General features: G+C 38.9%; 1 protein-coding gene across 3 annotated transcripts in view; it reads left to right on the plus strand.

Annotated features, from left to right (window-relative positions):
• Window positions 1-12,764, plus strand: part of ebf1a (EBF transcription factor 1a) — a 101,949-nt gene extending 89,185 nt beyond the window's left edge. The window contains exons 12-17 of one of the 3 annotated variants that reach the window (XM_060885325.1): window positions 2,216-2,281; window positions 3,118-3,295; window positions 4,012-4,191; window positions 5,312-5,506; window positions 6,077-6,145; window positions 9,246-12,764. In XM_060885325.1, the coding sequence (XP_060741308.1) occupies window positions 2,216-2,281; window positions 3,118-3,295; window positions 4,012-4,191; window positions 5,312-5,506; window positions 6,077-6,144 (687 nt within the window). In that variant the 3' untranslated portion in view covers window position 6,145; window positions 9,246-12,764. Of the gene's footprint in view, window positions 1-2,215; window positions 2,282-3,117; window positions 3,296-4,011; window positions 4,192-5,311; window positions 5,507-6,073; window positions 6,146-9,245 lie in introns of all 3 variants that reach the window. The other 2 variants (XM_060885324.1, XM_060885326.1) reach the window with 2 other exon arrangements.
• Window positions 12,765-17,136: the final 4,372 nt, after the last annotated feature.

Here is a 17,136-nt window from a genome sequence, read left to right on the forward strand (position 1 = left end):
GACATTTGAAGTGTTTGTGTTCATTACTTATGAGGTTTGTTTGTATGTGCTGTAGAGGTTTAATCTATTGTAATTTATCCACTAGAACCTGATTTTAATGCTTTTGCTTAAACAGAACAGTGGAGAATGGTAAAATTGCAAGTGCTAGATACAGGTCTGTATCCCTTGTAAAACTACAGATGGTGATGCTTTAGTATTCCTGATACGATCTGGACATTATTTCATCTTTTCAGCAATACTTTCTATGTTGGGCATATATCTTATTACAGCCATCATCATTTTACACAAAGGAACAGATTTGATGTCCAGAGCTCAGTAATGTGTAGTTTGGCCTCAGTGCCAAGGCTGAATCTCATCTCATGCATTACCAAAACACAGTGCCTAAGGGTTGTTTACCTACTATACTCTGTGTGTATGTGTACACAGTAGCTTACATGGTATAGACACAAGAGAAAAAAAATTCAGTCATAGTTCTGGATAGAAGTTTGTGGGTGCTTTTTGCTTCAGCATGGCTAGAGAGATGAGGGCAGAGCAGGAAGTAGGGCATCGTCAGGATAACGATGGCTCTGACTGATAGGCAGGCGTGCAGACACGCAGATCTAGGATCAGGTTTCTTTCCTGTTTACCGCTCTCGGCTCTCAAGTCTCAGCCCTTACTGGAAACCCTTCTGCTCACCCAGGAAATGGGCTCTGCTTCCAGACACAGGGCCACCACATACAGCCCACTGTTAATAGCATTTATTTGTTTATCTGGACCAACTTTTGGCTTCTTCCTTATTGGATTTGGACTCTCAACAGATCCCCTCACCCAATATTGTAATGATGGAAAATGGATACAATCCCGTTATAAGTCAGTGAGAAAGGGAGAGAGTAAGAGGAGATAGGTACATACTGTAGAAAGTAGGATGGATAGCACAGTCTGGATGCAGCAGGGGATCCAGCTGTGGCTTAATGTTTCCCATCCCTTATGTTCTTCTCTTTTCCCGGGAAAGCACTGCCACAGAGAATCTTGAGAGAAAAGCAGGCGACCAAGGCGGGCATCCATACTAAAGCAGCACTTTAGGCCTCCCCAGGCCCCCTGCGCCTCCTTCAATCACCAGGGCCAGACTTCCCCCCACCCAAGCATCCCTAACGAGGGGTTAACGCAGTGCCAGCACACCCATTATTGAGTGAATTTAGCACCTCGGACAGCGCACTAAAAATCTTTATTGCTTCGCTGACCCCCTCGTCATGATCGTGCCTGCATGTTGTGGGGGTGGCAGCAGAGACAGGCTCTGATTGAAAGGCAATATGTCAGCTAGCGGGCGGGCACACATGCTCGGGGGCTTGTTCACAGCGAGGGTTACACACTGAGGGTGAGAGCAATTTTCTGGTTGTCGCGCCCCAAGCACATTTCCTCAGCCCCGGCACATTAACTTTTAAAAAGGGTTCCACAGGAGCTCCAGGCGCCTACTTCGACTATGAGAAAAAAAATGAAGAGGAGAGAGAGATGGAAGGGAGCGGGAGAGAGGAGAAAGAAAATGAATACAGAGTAAAGAACACAGTAAATAAATGTTTAATGTGTGGGAAGGTATGGTAATAAATAGGCTTCTGGTTGAGGAGCTGAGACTCAATTACCTACAAGAGAAGGGTGTTATATGCACACATCCATCCCCTCGCAGTCAAGAGGGCATTTATTTACCTCTACAAGCATGCATTCATCTGTTTCACTGTGTATTTGTATACATGTATTATACATATAATAGAGTATATTAGTATTGGATGAAGAATGGAGGCTGCTCTACAGTAAGTGTGTTATGAGGTGGAGTGTATTGAATGGATGACTCATGCTCAGGGGACACACAGAGCTGGGGACATGAGTATAGCAGTGCAGGCAGAAAATATATAACCAACGTAATGTGACATACAAAGAATCTTATACATTGTTTGTTAATATAGATTGTCTTATATATTAATGTGTATATTATACCTTCTTTTTGTTTTACAGGCAACAGAGTACCGGCCTTTGCACAGCCTAATCTCTAACTTAGGTTCTGAACTTAAAAATGTACCATTTCCTATTGACTTGCCCTCCACTCTCTTTAGTTTTATATGTATTTATAGCTACTACAGAATATTTAGTAACATTTCTTTAGTTTTTAGGTAGTGAAACAAGAGTTAGAGTAAAGAAGCAGTCACTACTCACTATAACATTACAACTGTTCTCTCGTCAATAGGAAGTGATTCTCAAGAGAGCAGCAGACCTTGTAGAAGCCCTGTATGGGATGCCTCACAATAATCAGGTGAGTAGCCACCTCCAAGGGACTCATATTCTTATCAGATAAGAACAAAAAAGCAGGACAGAGAAAAATACAAAATTCAGCCATCTTAAATCATGATATACTTTTATACTCATGCTCAATTCAGAGGAAAGATAAAAGTTATAAGAGTTATCAGGCCACACTGTACTTCGTTGTTAGGCCACCAAAAAGTCAGTCCTTGAGTAAGCATCAACATAACTCTGAAACTTCTCTATAGACGGTTGAAAGAGCTCGAGGGGCCTCCGCCTTGCAGAGGAGCAGTTGGAAACTCCTGCAAGGCAGGTCATCGATTGCAGGGTTGAGTGCTGAAAGTGCACGGCTGCTGAATTATTTAGATAGTGAATGGGGGTCTGCCTCTGGTCATGTCTGCCTCGGAGGAACCTTTTTCCTATACACCTCACCTTTCCCACAAATCCTCAGCCCTTGTCATTTACAATACAAATATTCTCATAAGGACTCAATTGTCTGGGTAAATTGTGAGAGCTGTATGCTCTGTGAAGCATGCCAGATCCCCTGCTGTTTATTTGTAGTGTTTTGTGCTCATCTGACCAATAAACACAGCTTTTTAGAGCGTGGGGAAGATGTCTGATAAATCTATTACTCATAATCTATTTCAGCCTATCCCACATTATGGTCTGTGCATGAAAAATGCAGTTTAATCTCCCAAGAAATGCAGTTTAAACTACACATTATAGCTTGGGCATTAGATTAAGCTTGCTTTGCAGTATCGTATATTTTATATCAACTTCTTCCTTTTTAGTTTAATTTTGATGTGAGTGTTTGTGATCATCTCTGACATGATGTTGTGCTCATGACAGGAAATCATTCTGAAGAGAGCGGCTGACATAGCTGAGGCACTCTACAACGTACCACGCACCCATAACCAGCTCTCCGGTCTGGCAAACAGCTCTGTGCACACTGGCATGATGGGTGTCAACTCATTCCATGGCCAGCTTGCTGTCAACGTCTCTGAATCCACACAGGGAGCCAATCAGGGTAAGAGGAGCCACCTACAGTCTTCTCTCTATTTACCAGCCAAAGAAAGATTTGAGACAGAAACAAGCATGGGAACTTTAAGCTGTATGTAACCAGAAGGAAAAGTGAGCTTTGTGCTCTGCTCTCAGATTTTGTCGGCTCCCTTTGCTCCCTCCATGACAGTGAGTGATTTGTGTTAAGTCAGCGGTAATCTATCAGGCGTAGGATGAAAGCGTTGCGAGCAGAGTCACGATGTGTGCTGCCTTTTGTAGCAGACAGCGGGGGACTCCTGGAGCAAGAACTTCCTGCTGCTTTCACCCATGTCAGTGTATAATGCATTGATGTATATTTATAGTCCATGTCCCCCTTTTCCTCCTAACCTCCTCCTACACTCCATACACGGTTTTTATTGGTCTTGACCTTTTTATTGACAGAATTGGGGGAAATATAGACTCTGAAAAATTATACAGCAGTTTTAGGAGAACACAGGGCTCTGTGACAGGGCAAATTCATAGGAATTTATAAGAATCTAGGTTTTGTCCACATGGACATTGTACATATATATATATATATATATATATAGATAGATAGATAGATAGATAGATAGATAGATAGATAGATAGATAGATAGATAGATAGATAGATAGATACGTACATACATACATACATACATACTCTTATACAGTATATATCTATATTCTATAATCATTTAACATATTTTTGTGTGTGTGTGTCAGGTTTCAGTCGGAACACAAGTAGTGTGTCTCCTCATGGTTATGTGCCCAGCACAACGCCCCAGCAGAGCAGCTACAGTACTGTGAGCACAAGTATGAATGGATATGGTAACAGTGGCATGACCACGCTAGGCGGATCACCCAACTTCCTAAATGGCTCAGCCGCCAATTCCCCTTATGCCAGTGAGTAAACCTCAATTCTCTTTTATCTTATCCATTTCCAAAACCATATTCAAGCCCATTCCTATGTGCAGAATGTACACAATGTTCAGATTGCTTTGATCACTGATTCTCGAGCCAAAGAACTGATCAGAATATTGTATTTCTGTAGCTGTGGTTATACACAGGACATTTCTGGTGTGTGTAATAGAAACCATTGTTATTGTGTTACTGAAGGCCACTTAACCAAGCTCAACGACAGGACATTAACTATGAAGCCTTTTACATTGTGGTGTGAAACAAACAGTAATGCTCTAACTGTGAAATCCTCAGACCCATTAGACTGTGATAAAGCAAGAGACAAAGCTATTACTCTGTTCATGCGTCTATAAGAGCAGAGATAAATGTACACTCTTTCTTTTCTGGAGCACACTCAACCATAATGTCCAGTCATTCGTATAACACCAATCTTCTACCTTGGCTTCTAAATTAAAGAGTCTTAATTAAATCAATAAACTAATTGCAGGAGAAGCAATTCAATTTAGAGGCTTTGATTCGGACATGTTAACAAGTATATTAACAGGCTCGGCGACTCTGCACAGATACTTTCAATCAATGTTGGAGGGCAGACTTCAGAGGCTCCAATTTTCATTAATTGATTAGTAGGGCCTTCATAAACGGATTATGACATTATCAAGAGACTTTACTTGGAAAAGGGTCATAAAATTTTAAGGGTAGTATTGTAACAACAATAAAAGAATATAATTTCAGAGGCAGTTGAAGTAAACCTGAAATTGTAAAAGCATTGAAGGAGAAAATGCTTTTAGTGCATTATAAGCAGGAGGAGTGTGATGGGCCAGAGGATATGCCAGGATTATTTGTCATGTCTTTTTAAGTCCTTTTATCTTCAAAGTTGGTGTTTTTTCACTACTAATTGTCCAATGAGGAAATACATTAAACAAATTAAACCTTGTAATAACTAGGTGTATGTAACACTTATATTTAATGATTCCTGGCAATGTGCTTATTTTCCTGGACATGACACCAGTCTTCATGCCACCTTCATGTTTGAATGATATGGAGGCATGTTCTTACCCATCTACTCATCTGTTTTCCTCTATACCTCCTTCACTTACCCCCTCAGTCGTGCCCTCCAGTCCCACTATGGCCTCCTCCACCAGCCTACCCTCCAACTGTAGCAGCTCCTCAGGCATATTCTCTTTCTCGCCGGCCAACATGGTGTCAGCTGTTAAACAGAAGAGTGCTTTTGCCCCAGTGGTGCGTCCCCAGGCATCACCACCTCCCACCTGCACCAGTGCCAACGGCAATGGTCTCCAAGGTGAGGGAGTGCCAGGCTCTGCAAAATACACAGCGTAATGTAAAAATGTAGATTGAAGCTTTGCATATAGACTCTTTAATAATTACACCATATAATTGATTCATATTTTTTTATAAAATAAACTGAAATTCAAATTTAAAAAACAAATGTAAACATTATTATTATTATTATTATTATTATTATTATTATTATTATTATTATTATTATTATACAAATAAAAGTTATATGTTATAAAATGAAGTGATATTTTGAACAGTGTGTTAATATGGTGTAGCTAATATTTCATGGCATTAAATAGCAGATATATTTTCACCTATTAATCATTTCCCTTTCAACTCTGATTGTACAACATTTGTATAACCCGCTGTGTAACTTGTGTATGTACTACATTAGCATTGTTCTGTACTAACCTTCTGATCTGTGGCTCTTGTATTTAATCTCTCTCTCTCTCTCTCTCTCTCTCTCTCTCTCTCTCTCTCTCCCCAACATAAAAAATAACACTGTTCTTTTTTCCCCTTTTCCCCACTCCATCCTTCCTGTGACCCTTCTCCCTCTCCATGTCTCCAGTAGATCAGTCTTTTGTGGACTCTAGCAAGTATTCCACAGCCAGCTCCCTGCAGGGACTGGCCTTCTCCTGAAGTATGTGACATCTCTACCTCTCTCTGTCTTTCCCTCTCTCAGTCCATTAGCCTGCCTGTCATTTCAGCCTTCTTCACACACTTCTCTCCATCTCTGTCTATGCCTCTCTCCTCCACTGGGTTGCTACAATGTCCATCACTGAGCGCGCGCCATATGTGCTTCATTTCCTGCCTGACTTCCTGTTTCCTGTATTCTGCCCCGCTCTGCAGTTTAAGTAGTGCTGCTAGATAATCCTGCTTGTTTCTGTAAAGTCTTATTTGTTTTGATAATAGTTTTGCATAGCTAGTGTACAGTAACCTCATATAACCTTGGTGATACCAGATTTATTGTACACTCAGCCCTAATTTCATCTATGCCTCTCCCCCATAATGACCACTACTTAATATGTGAATTTGGATAAATTATGTCCACAGTTAGCGGGTGTGTCACAGATTATTTACAAAGATAATTGTTGAATGACAGAAATAAGGGGAAGCATAATTTAAATGAAATGTTTGCATGTTTTTATTGTAATTTGATCTCATTAGCCATGGGGTACTGATCTCAAAAAAAGACTCCTGGAAGAACAAAACTGAAAACTGAAACTTATAACGCAGATTAAAGGTGATAAGATATGTCCAGAAAAATTCTGTTCAAAATAAACGACTGTCAAACAAAGAAGCGTAGATGTGAGTGTCTATTGTGTTACGCAGAGTGGCTCATAACAACGGGCTATGATGGCTTAATTCCACCTCTATTTCAAAGATTAAAAAAAGCAATATAAGTTTATTTTTGGCATCCATATCATCTTATAACAATTATTGTAAAGAGTATTATTGTAATGAACACGGGACAGAGCGGACCCAAACGCAGGATAGCTAAAACAAACAGGGTTTAATAACAGAAAACACGAAACATGCCGCGGACTAGAGACAGGACAAAACCACAGTAGATGCCGCGCTGCACGAGGCAACGCGGCACAGTTAAATAGACAAGGTAATTACAATGGGAAACAGGTGTGTGGAAGCGGGCAGGAAGAGGCAAGGGGCAGGGCAGACACGTGACGAAAAACATAAACAAATGCACGTGGCCAGAGTCCGGGCAGAGTCCTAACAATTATTTTAGATTTTTGAGAAGCTGATTGCAACAGCACCACCAGTGTTCATAAGAAAAACACACAGAATGATATACTAGACTGCTAGATGACTGTAAAAAGCCCCAAGTTTTTAAAAATCATCAAAAATTATAATTAGCACTTATGTAGTACTTATAAGTCATATGTAGCTAATTTAAGCATGTAAAGTAATAGTAAATGTGTGCATTCTTAAAATGACATAGTGGGAGACAAAGTATTCTAGCAAGAAACAATGATATATATATATATATATATATATATATATATATATATATATATATATATATATATATATATATATATATTTGTTAAATGCTGTAAATGTAAATAATATTTAAAACACACACACACATATGAAGTGTGTGTGTGTGTGTGTGTGTGTGTGTGTGTTTTAAATATTATTTACATTTACAGCATTTAAAAAACTGTGGTTGGACAGTCTGTGTTGAGAGTTCAGTGTAAAAGTAGTTTAGTCTATTAAGCAGTCGGCGCTTATCATGGTGCCGTGAGTTCCTCCTCTCACTGTGTAGAGCACCTCTGACCCTGACAAGCCGCAGTTCATCCCCCCACCCTTCCTCTGAGCAAGCATGAGGCACTCAAGTAATAGCCTGGGAATTAAAGCAGCATTTGGAGGGTCGATCAATAGGGCACCAATATGGTGTATGAAAAATCTCCAGTGGTGGTGAGGTGTGTAGAGCAGAGAGAGGAGAGGAAATAGAGCATGGTCTGTCATGTAAGGAACTTTACAGTCTTTGGTTTGCTTGTTTGTTTGTTTTTGTCTGTTTGTGATTTTTTTTTTGTTTAGTTTGTTTGGTAGTGTTGTTTTGTGTGTGTGTGTGTGTGTGTGTGTGTGTGTGTGTGTGTGTGTGTGTTTGTTGCCAGAGTTATCAGCTTTATAAGAGCCCGAGACCTCTGAGGAACACATGCTGTTTGTCGGCGCTGGATCTGTTTATGCAGTCAGTCGAGCTAATGACACCAAGAATATGAATTTACGATATTTGTTTATTTATTTGTTGCCAGCTTGCTTTGTCGTTTATCACATGAAGGAATAGATGAACAGCAAATGTGAGCTAGTCCCAGGGGAGGAGGAGTAGACTGTAATCTGTCTTCTTCGCTTTATTCGAAGCAATTGAAATGGTGTTTCCGAAAGGCAATCCGTGCCATGAATTTGACCGAAATGTTTTATAGAATATAAACTTAGCCAGAGCTCAGTATTTTGACTGTTGGACTACAATACAAGTCTCCTTGAGCCATAAGAAGCTCAGTCCTTGTGGGAGACAGACAGTATTTAATGCATTCCACAGCACTTTCAATCATGGCTCAGACACGGAGGTTGTCCTATAGCCTTATCACTAATTGTGTAGATGAATTGTTCACATAATGGCTCCCTGATGGAGGAGGGGAACTGATTTACAACTATTAAAATGAGTTATTATTTTTTCCTGACAATTGACTCTAATTAAACATACTGTAGAGGACATACACAATGGAGGAGGTTCAAAGAATCACACGTAAAACTGAGATTTGAACAAACAGCAAGCAAGACTTAATGCTTTTCACTCATTCCCATGCTCTCTGGTTTTTTTTTTTCTTTATTCCCTTTGGTAACTAATGCTAATGTTTTTGCATGTTTGCATGCATGTTACAATATTGTGCAGTTTCACTCTGTTTCTTTCTGCTTCAGGGATTGTGTTCCTCTTTCCTTTGTATCATATTTCCTTTGTACAGTAACATATAATTATTGCACAATATGTAGTTTATAATCAATCAGTGGAATAGTTGGAATCTAGGCCAAAATGACTGTGGGGCATAAAGACTTTGATTTTTTTTAACACTGTGCATTCCAGATGCTCAAACTGCTTTTATTTTTTATTTGGAACTGTTTCATGGAATTAAGCACAGAATCCAGTTGATACATGACCTAAAGGCCTACTTTCTCACTTTTTTCTCTCTTTCTCGTTTTCTCTCTCTCTCTCTCCTGAACAGCGATCAGTGGAATGATCGTTCCTCCAATGTAGTGGCTCCTGGGCTGCTGATGAGACACGTTTTATATCAGCTCATGCTCTAAACCCCATCAGCCTGGACCCTGAAGCTCTGCCTGTCTCCATGAGGACAAGGGGGAAAAGAAAACAAGATAAACCCCAACTTTGAAAACTCAGGCCTTTTTACAAGGAATTTGAAATGAAGGGAATAGTGTGGGGTGTTGGTTTGATTTTTTTTCTAAATTCATTTTTAAAGTCAAAGTCGTTTTGAAGCGAACATTATATGCATTTTATACAGACTGTACCATACACACAGACACACATATACACACACACACACGACACTATGAAAGCAGCTTCATCTGTAACGTTCCTGTTGTATAGCAGTGAGGGGAAAATTGAGGTTCTGTTTAACAAGTGAATTTATGTTTTATGTTTTTGAGATGTTTAAGAAATTTATAATACTGGACAACTGTGTAAACAGGTGTTTTTCTGTACAAACTAAATGAAAATGAACTCTTTATCATGGCGCTAGTCCATGGCCAAAAAACGATGTTTGCCATACATGTTGCTTTTTGATTTTTTTTTTGTTATGTTTTAACCGCCATATTCGTAATCTTTTGTATTGCTTGTCCAGGTACATTGGATTGATCATCTGTTTTTATGGACAGGAGAGCAATTTAAAATGCATTCACAAGCCTTCTTGCCCACTGTGAAGAGCCCAGACCCACATCCTGCTCCCAGGGAGGAGTTCCTCAGGAGTAGAGATTTTGTTTTGAAATGAATCCATATTTATATTTGTTGAAAAATAATTTGCTGCTCATCAGTGCCAGAATCTGTAGTGAGGAAAATACACTATGAGTTGCTATGCTGTGTTAGCTTTGAAAATCTTTTTCCATGTCCTAAGGGATGTTTGTTTGAGGCACCATAATGAAGTCATAAGAAACTTGCCAATATATTTGAATTTGAATGTTTACTGGTTTAGTTCAAATGAAAAAGAACAAATACCACAAGCTTGTGATTATTACATTTTGTCCATGTGTCATCTGTGCTGTGAAGGATCAAATGAAGATGAGGAAGACGTCCGTTCTGGCTGCTAAAACAACCATGAAGAAAATGAACAGAGGATGTTACTGATCAGTCTGGCACTCTAATGGCCTGCTCTTTAAAAAGTGTTCAAACCTTCAAAAATTTAATCAGTGCTCTCTGCTAGTCAACTCTTTTGTATATATACTTTTTTTAAATGGTTACCTATATTTATATATTGAAACATCTTCGGGCAGCTTTTCAGTTCAGCCTCCACAGTGATCTGTATTCTAATCTGATCTTACTAAATCAACCCTCTCACTGACTGTAGTAAGGAAAGAACAACAGGAACAGGAAGCAACATAAGTCAGCAAATTACAAACAGATTCTCTAAAATGTTCATATACAGGCTGTATGTAAAGTTTGTACATTGCTTTTTCTCCCCTCATTTCATTCGACTGTGTAAGTTTATCTGTGATCATGTGCCGTTGTACTTGCCACCTTCGTTTGTCTTTTTGTTTGTTTGTTTGTTTGTTTGTTTGTTTGTTTGTTTTAATGTACATCATGGATTGTTTGTGTTTACTTTTCATGTTTGCCATGCTCTCATTTTTTAGTTACATTCATGAAAAAAAATCCATTGTCTATTTTTGTATAATTTGTAAGTTAAGAATTTGTTTCATTTTTGGATTTTTTTTTAAAGTATGGAAAAAAGTAGCATCTTATTCTGATAGCATTTAGTAGTGTAGATTTTTAAAAATATATATATATGATGAATATATAAATCTATAACTTTTTTTCTCGTTGAGGCTTACAGAAGTTGATACTGTTAAACTAATAATATGCATGGGCTCTTCTCTCCTGAGAGTGACAGTTCCATTTTGTGTGTTGAAACCGGAGGGGATTTTTTTTTTTTTTTTTTTTTTTTTTTTTTTTATTAAATATGAAAATACTTTCTTTCTCTTTTGGGGTTTACTTTCCTATGCTTCTCTATTCTTTTTATTTGACAATTATTTATGCCTGCTTGTATATCTGTATATTTCTGTCTTAATCTTTTCACTTTACCAGTACCAGCAGTTTAGATGCCTTAACAATGCAAGCTAATAAGCATACAATCACTTGCACAGTCCCATCGCCACCATTCAACAACGCCATCAACTTACATATGGGACAGTTTTATCACATCGAAAAAAGCACAAATTGGGCAGTTTTACATAAATACTGTTAATAAGACCCCGCTAGTCAAAGCAGGGAAAGGTTAAATTTAGGGTTTGAGGGGAATTATTTTATTTTTAAATTTTTTGTATTGGTTTGGATTATGAAGGATAATGTGGAAGCTGATGTTGTGTATGAAGAGACTGTATGATTCATATTTAATGTGTGTAGCTATGTATTTTGGAAGGGGAAATGGGAGCACTTTATTATTAATTTAAAACAAAAACTGCCTTTTTTAATTTTGTTTGTGTTTTATTTAGTGTGTGAGTGGGGGAAACCCTAAAAAAAGCCATAGCGTTTAAGCCAGGAGTTCACATTTAGCTCACAGAGTGCCGATCTGATGGTGTAACTCTGCAGATGGTAGCACACTTTACTCTGTGTGTGTGCGTATGTATGTATGTGTGTTTGTGATGTCTTTGTGCTGCAGTAAGTAGCACTGACATATTTCTCCCTCTGGAGTGAGAGGTCTGAATGTCAGAGCACAACATGTTGCGTCTCAGGCTCTTGCACTAACTGTTTGCGTCGACATTAACACACTTTCTTCTGCCAGCCAAATTGCCTGTTGGAACTATATTGCCAACAGAGCCTCGAGTGTTTAGGCTTTAATGTGCATGGCCCTTTGTGAGCAGAATAAAGTGCTTCTTTCCGTAGTGTGTTACCATCAAACATAGAATACGGCTTTTCCTGAACCAATGTTGAGTCCGTCCGTCCGTCCCCCCCCCCCCCCCCGTCTCTCTTTATTATATCTCTCTCACTCTGTGTGTGTGTGTGTGTGTGTGTGTGTGTGTGCTTGTGTGTACTTTATGACAGAAGCCACTGATGACAGAGCAGCATTTGGGCACTTCTTTCACATTCTGACAGTTTCTGAGTGGAAACAAACCTTTCCTTTTATATAAATTAGAAATCTGTGGCTGTCCTGCAATGGTCTCTTTACTCTCTGTACGTACAGTACATGTTTCCATTTTAATGATCAGGATGCACAGCTGATGAAGCAACAAGCATTTGATATAACACAATACTCAAACCAAAAAAAAGCTGGTCCCCATTTTTTTTCCTTTCCTCTACTCTTTTGTTTTTGCTCGGTTTTTTTTTGTTTGTTTGTTTGTTTGTTTGTTTGTTTGTTTTTATGTTTTTTTTTTTTTTTGTCATGTCTTTGAATGGATCCACACTGAGCAGTTCTGTTGACAAAAACTACTGTATAGATTGTTATCATTTTTTTGGATGAAGGCTGTAAAATAACTTTTAAAATTAACAATATTAAATTAAAGTTACTTCTTGTCTGTGATTTTGCAAGTATCATTTTCTTGAACCAGATATTGCTCCATTGCTACATGTGCAAATGGATTCACAAACTTAATCATTCCTTCATTCATTCATTTTCTTTACTGCATACTGGGATCATAGAGACTATCTCGGGGGACTCTCAATCCACAAGCTGGAGACACCATGCACAGGGTACCAACCTATCAAAGGACACACTTTCATATTTAGATAGACTTTAGACACACCATAAATCTCCTTTATCATCCCTCAATGCTATTACCAGAATAGAAGAATAGAATAGAAGCCTTTATTTTGTCACATATACTGTACCTTACAGCACAGTGAAATTATTTCTTTGCATATCCCAATTTTTGAGGTTGGTGTCAGAGCACACGATCAGCCATGATACAGCCCCTGGAGCAAAGAGGCCTAAGGGCCTTGCTCAAGGGCCCAACAGTGGCACTTGGGCAGTGATGGGACTTGAACCCCAATCAACAACCCAGAGCCTTAATTGCATGAGCCACCACTTATCATTACACTATTTTTATTATATACTGAAACGGTAATGAAATGTGAGCCAGAACATCACAGCGTTGCGTGCCTTCAGCACTGCTGGGACGATTGCTTTTTTGCACATCTGATTTGTACTGAATGATGTAACTGAATAATGAAAGAGATGGAGGTCAAAAAGCATGCAACACAGACTTTTACATGACAGCCAGGTTTTTAATCATTTACAGATCAATAAGATGGGTTTATAGCACTGCTCTGTTCTGGTACTAATATTTCACAGTGAGTTAGTCCTGCTGTTTTAGTACACTAGTAAACCGAATGAAGAGTAAAGTGAAGCAGTGCGTGCTTCCTTCTTCAGCTTAAGCTGAGTTTTATTGTTCAAACAGCTGCTGTGTATAAGAAGGAGGAAGAGCCTTAGATAGCCATTAGCTAATGGATTATTGAGACACAACCACCACCCTCTTCACCTCCAGTCTGCACCCCTGCTGAGAGCCACTTAGTACACAAAGCCTGCTTTAAACATTATAGATCCCTGGTGTGGTATCAAGCTTCTGCTTCTGCTTCTGTTCTCTCTCTCTCTCTCTCTCTCTCTCTCTCTCTGTCACAGAAGTTTGCATGCAGGTGAGTGCCAATGTCACTTATCACTGTTGACATTCAAAGATTCTTTATAGAGCTGATTTCACCAGTCATGGTTAATGACACTGTTGATTACTTTAAAATTACATTTCTAAGTGTGTTATCAGATGTCAGAGTTCAAACGTGTTAATTTTACATCTTTATCCATGTTATCACTGCAGTTCTTACAAGTCTTATCAATATAACATGAACTATACCCATCCATCCATCTATCCATCTATTTTCTGATCCAGGGGACTTGGGGCACAAGGACTCACACACAGGGCAGAGACAGAGAAACTAAATAGACTACTATTATAATATAAACATGGTTTATCCACACATTCTCCCTCATTACCTCACTTACTGCTATTCAAAAAGAACAATAGTAGCAATAATATAATATTAAAACAAGTTTATCTTGTGTAACATTTTCCCAAAGGTAAGGGACAAAACACAATATTAACAAAAACAAACAAGGTTTTAGTTTAAGAACACTTATGAACACTTAGGTGTTATGTGTCAGTTAACTGTGTTTTAATACCATCTGCTTAGTACTGGGTAGGTTCCCTTGTGCCACCGAAACAACAAGTTTTTTACCCATTGTGGCATGGACTCCACAAGACCTCTGTGGTGTCTGGCACCAGCAGATCCTATGTGGATCAGACTTGTTTGTCCAGCATATATGGGATGTGCAGTGCATTATCCTGCTGAACGAGGTGTCTGCAATTAGCAAACACTGTTGCAATAAAGGAGTGTAATTAGTCTGCAACTGTGTTCAGGAAACTAGTACATGTCAGAGTAACATCCACATCTATGCCAGGACCCAGAATTTCTCAGCAGAACATTTGCCCAGGTTTGTCCAGAGCATCACATTATCTGTCAGCTTGCCATTTTCCCGTAGTGCATCCTGATTCCATTTCTTCCTCAGGTAAGTGTTGCACATGCAACCGGTCATCCACATGATGTAAAAGAAAAGGTAATTTGTTGATCCAGCTATAACAATTTGGCCCTTGTCAAAGTGACACAGATACATACCCTTTCCATCTTTTACTGCACCTAACAAATGAACTTCAAGTACTGTCTGAAGTCCCTGACAGATGTCAATGTAACATGAAAATCAGTGTTATTCTCTTCAGCCATTAGTGGTTTTAATGTTATGGCTGATCTGTGTAAATGATGAACTAAAATGTGCCAAGAACAGATTCCTACATGATATAACAAGGACAGTAGAGAACGCTGACAAAATGCTGCCTTACTTGTTTTGTACATAGACAACATGCTTACAGTTAGTTAACTCAAAGTTATCCTTCTCAAATATTGGGAGTAACAAACTCATCATGTGAACATTGTCACAAATGTCAGTCTTATCCCTCTCTCGAACTTTCATCATTAACAATTTTTCAATTCCCTAGATGTTGGTCTGACTATAGGTTTAAAACCCCATGACATTCTTCAGGTTCACTTGTGTTCCCCTTAAACCTGACCATGGCAAGTATCAGGTTTTCACAATACTGAGGAATATATAGCCAGCAGTTGTCACTGTGAGGTTTTCTTGACTGTATGAATAGCCCTCCCCGGGCAGCATACTTTTACTTAATACTTGGAGATCAATAGAACTACATGCCATGCAGGAGCTAGCCTTGCCTGTAGCAGCAAAATAAATTTCGAAAAGCGGAGCGTCTGAGGCTTCTTGGATGAACAGCAGTGGAGGATAGGGAGAGCTGAAAAGCTCCTTTGAGGGGGAAACAGGAGTCCCACCAGGGAGCTCAGGTAGATGGGAGAAAAGGGCCAACAAGGGATGAGCAAGACAAAAATGGCGAACTTAAGAGGGGAAATAAAACGAGAAAGAATAACAAGGCAAGAGAGTGGAGGGGAACTGCCAAAAGAGGAAGAGAGACTGAAAGAGAGGGTCCTGTGAGATCTGTGAGATCAGAGAGCGACGTTGGAGACAATGGGGGAAGGCGCCAGGAGAGAAAAGAAAGCGACCAGACTCTGACTGAGATGGAGGGGGTACAGGTGGTGGTTGGAGGGGAGGGTCTTCCCAAGGGACACATGCCTGTCAGTGCACAACACAAAAACACAGGGGCCAAGCTATAGAAATGGGGAAGATGGGGAGAGTGATGGGAAGAGGGGGGAGGGACAGTGTTTCAGCCCTTTGCTTCTTTTTGCATCACACTCACTGACACATACACATGTGGTGCAGGCATTGCTTGTCTTCCTGTGTACATGGCACTCTTCAGAAACATCTTTATAAAGAGCACAGAGGAGCTGGTGGCTGGTGGCATTAGGGTTAACAAAAGATTATGGGACAAAAAAATGTCAAGACATATTCACTGTCATGTCCTGCTTGTGACTCTAGTGTTAAAATTTTCTGATCGGATGTTACCCACAAGACAATGGGAGTAGAAGAATAACTCAACACATTGTTATATGCCCAATTGTCAATTTTCAGATTTTATGCCAGTGTGAATAAATAATATTTATACTTTCACTTTTATATATATCAATATCTGAAATAATTGGTATATTTGTATTTATAAGAAGATGTCATGATTTTATTCCAAATATATTAAATGATAAATGAATTACTAAGTATAGTAATATTATTTATTACTAAATAAAAAATAATTAAATAAAATATTAAAATGTCATGCATTTTCCATTTTTTTAAAATCTATGTTCAGTAAATCTATAACCCGATCTATATCTTTTTTTCCAAAAACATTAAATTAAGATAAATTGGTATTTTAATTCTGCTTATATGTACAGCTGTCTCAGCCTAAAAAAAATACACTCAAATAATTTCACAAAGGTGGTGACATTTTTTCCTTCAACTATTCACTTGACATAATTCTTCAAAACAATTTTTTAAGCTTTTATGTAAACATTTGATTACTGGGTGTGTTATGACAATTAAAAAAACATTGAAAAAGGTATTTTTTGTTGAAAAAATATAGACTCATCTGCCATGACATTAAAACCACTGAGAGCTGAAGTAAATTATATTGATTGATCTCTTTACTGTGGCACCTGTCAAGGGGTGAGATATATTAGGCAGCAAGTGAACAATCAATTCTCAAAGTTGATGAGTTGGAAGCAGAAAAAAATAGGTATGTGTAAGGATATAATTGACTTTGACAGGTTCCAAACTGTAATGGCTGGATGACTGGGACAGAGCTGGGTGGTGAACTGTTGAACCGGCGATAGGTTCATAGACGCACAAGGCCCATCGATGCATGAGGGAAGCGAAGAGAGGCAGTGTG

Source organism: Tachysurus vachellii, chromosome 13 (assembly GCF_030014155.1).
Source record: "Tachysurus vachellii isolate PV-2020 chromosome 13, HZAU_Pvac_v1, whole genome shotgun sequence".
Taxonomy (NCBI): Eukaryota; Metazoa; Chordata; class Actinopteri; order Siluriformes; family Bagridae; genus Tachysurus; species Tachysurus vachellii.